The sequence below is a fragment of the Agrilus planipennis genome, unplaced genomic scaffold (assembly GCF_000699045.2).
Source record: "Agrilus planipennis isolate EAB-ADULT unplaced genomic scaffold, Apla_2.0 scaffold2048, whole genome shotgun sequence".
Classification (NCBI taxonomy): Eukaryota; Metazoa; Arthropoda; class Insecta; order Coleoptera; family Buprestidae; genus Agrilus; species Agrilus planipennis.
The window spans coordinates 1662-4035 of record NW_020440699.1 but is presented as its reverse complement, the minus strand read 5'-3'; the positions used below and the strand labels follow the sequence as shown (position 1 = coordinate 4035).

Below are 2374 nucleotides of genomic sequence, written 5' to 3'. Positions count from 1 at the left end.
AGAAAAGATCGTCTATAGAAATTTTAACAAAAAAGCGAATATTGTTACTTTTAGCAACACACGTAGCATCAACAAATACTAATAAAAGCTACAACATTGACCACACAAGAAATAACGCTTAATCCCTGAGCGATTAAGTTATATAATCATGTCGTTTTTTAACAGCATAGTATTTATACGTTTCTACAAATAATTAATATTATCAGCAAACACGACTTTTTGAGCAACTGATATCATGGAAATGTGTGAATAGTATACTAAGTTTTTTCTTTTTAAAAAGAGAAAGAAATGTTTTTGTTTTGAATGATAAAAATTTGTACTATCATAAAATTAAAAAATTAAAGACCCCCACAAAAGTATGAACCAAATTAAAATCAAACATTCTGTTCATCATAGTAACAACTAGTTCTATTTTTTCCTCATTATTACTTTTTCTTTGATACTATTGAGCTCAACTTATGTTGATTTTTCTTAATATACTTAAAACAACATCAATGTCTTTTACAGTTTCTAACGTTTGTTTTAAGAGACTTTCACCCACAGGATGTCCTGGCATGGGTACGAATAAAGAAAAAGCGTGTGCGTCCTTATANAACGACTTTCTCTTGAATCAGTAAGCAAAAAAATTACATCAGCTTCTTTCACAAGTTTTTCAACTTCTTTTACAGTTTCTAACGTTTGTTTTAAGAGACTTTCACCCACAGGATGTCCTGGCATGGGTACGAATAAAGAAAAAGCGTGTGCGTCCTTATAAACATAAAAATGATACTTAAATTTGTATTGCACAAAGTTATAAATACTTACCACCAACGGGTAGATTTCTTTTAAGTTTTTAACCGCTGCCACACTTTTTGGAATTCCTTTTAAGCTGTCCTCATAAGTGTACAAACACTGTCTTACAGGGTTGGAAAACGAGACTTTGCCACCGTCGATTAGTGTTATGCTTTTTACACCCCAGCTCTAAAAAGAATTGTTGCTTTTATACAACAGAAATAATTCCTAATAATAACATTTACCATTAATGACCTGGATACAGCACATCCCAAAGTTCCTGCCCCAAATAAAAGACATTTTGTACTATGATTTCGTTCCAAATCTAAATTTGGCACCAGATTCCATTTCATCAGTTTCAAATTTAATTCGGCTGATGATTGAGTTAAACTATGGACACAAAAATAAAATTTTTATAATTTTCTCTTGATAATTTATATTTACCCCACAGGATCCAACGATCCTCTCATATTTGAAAATTTAGGACCAAAATTTCCTTTCTCGTTTCTTTCCCATCCAATCCACGAATCCTTCTCATTAACAAAATCTTCAAGTGGGCCAATATCATTAGAAATTCGAACGGTAAAAATGATACTGTTATCACATAATGTTTGAGATTCTTGTCTATGTATTCGGAAAGATATTACATTTACTGATTTTCCAGCTAATTTGGGACTGAAAATAAAACATTATTAACAATGTTAATCGCTAACAATTAAAAAAATGTGCAACTACATATTTTTCTACAATTGATTAGATTACATTTTTTGAGCCTTACTTGCTATATATTTACCAATAGTACAGTAGAAAAAGAATATAATTTCTAAGAGGCCATCCTGCATATGTATCAGTCATGCAAGGATCTGAGAAGCAGAAGAAATAATCATCTTCATTTATCAAAATATTTTCTTTGGTTTTAATTGAAAAACATGAATTTAATGTTTGTACTTTTAAATCAGATCTTTTTATTAGGAAGAATTGTTTTTGGTTGTTGTCCAGTTTCAAATAGTCCTCTAACAATCTGTTAAGCTATAATGAGATATTGTTTGTTATAAATACAAAAGTAGGTAATAAATATTATAGTATATTTTAACCTTTTTGAGCAACANATTTGCACACGCGAATTTGTAATGATTTGCTTACATCCACTACATGACCACTAAACTAAATATAAAAGCTGTAAACACCTTCACGAACTCTCGAGAAAAACAATGGAAGCCATACAGTACTATCATTTATCACTGTCATTATGATAATTGTATAATTGAGACGATGGGACGTTGAAAACAGATTTCAAATTTCTCCGTTCACTTAAGAATAGCTTAAATTAATACAGTAACTTTTAAATTACCATTTTCCTTAATATGAATAAGATGAATCCAAACGTTTTAATTGATGGTTGTTGGCTATTTAATTATGGAATGTTATTGTTGACATATGACTAGAGATAATGACAATCATATGACAATACTAAACATAGTAATTGTAAATAAGATTGCGAGCAACCCACAGTACAGCGCTGTTATTATTAAGTCGAACTAGAAAGAATGTTTTATAAAAATTTAAAACATTCTACACTTAAATACATCAAATTACATTATTT

General features: G+C 29.8%; 1 protein-coding gene across 1 annotated transcript; it reads right to left on the bottom strand.

Annotated features, from left to right (window-relative positions):
* Nucleotides 1–522: 522 nt before the first annotated feature.
* LOC108743628 (ubiquitin-like modifier-activating enzyme ATG7) lies at nucleotides 523–1819 on the bottom strand. Its single transcript, XM_025979791.1, has 5 exons — nucleotides 1550–1819; nucleotides 1216–1446; nucleotides 1017–1161; nucleotides 805–960; nucleotides 523–747 (listed from the first exon to the last, which is right to left on the bottom strand). The coding sequence occupies exons 2-5, from the start codon at nucleotides 1239–1241 to the stop codon at nucleotides 523–525; spliced, it is 552 nt and encodes a 183-aa protein (XP_025835576.1). The 5' UTR covers nucleotides 1242–1446; nucleotides 1550–1819.
* Between the last annotated feature and the right edge of the window lie 555 nt (nucleotides 1820–2374).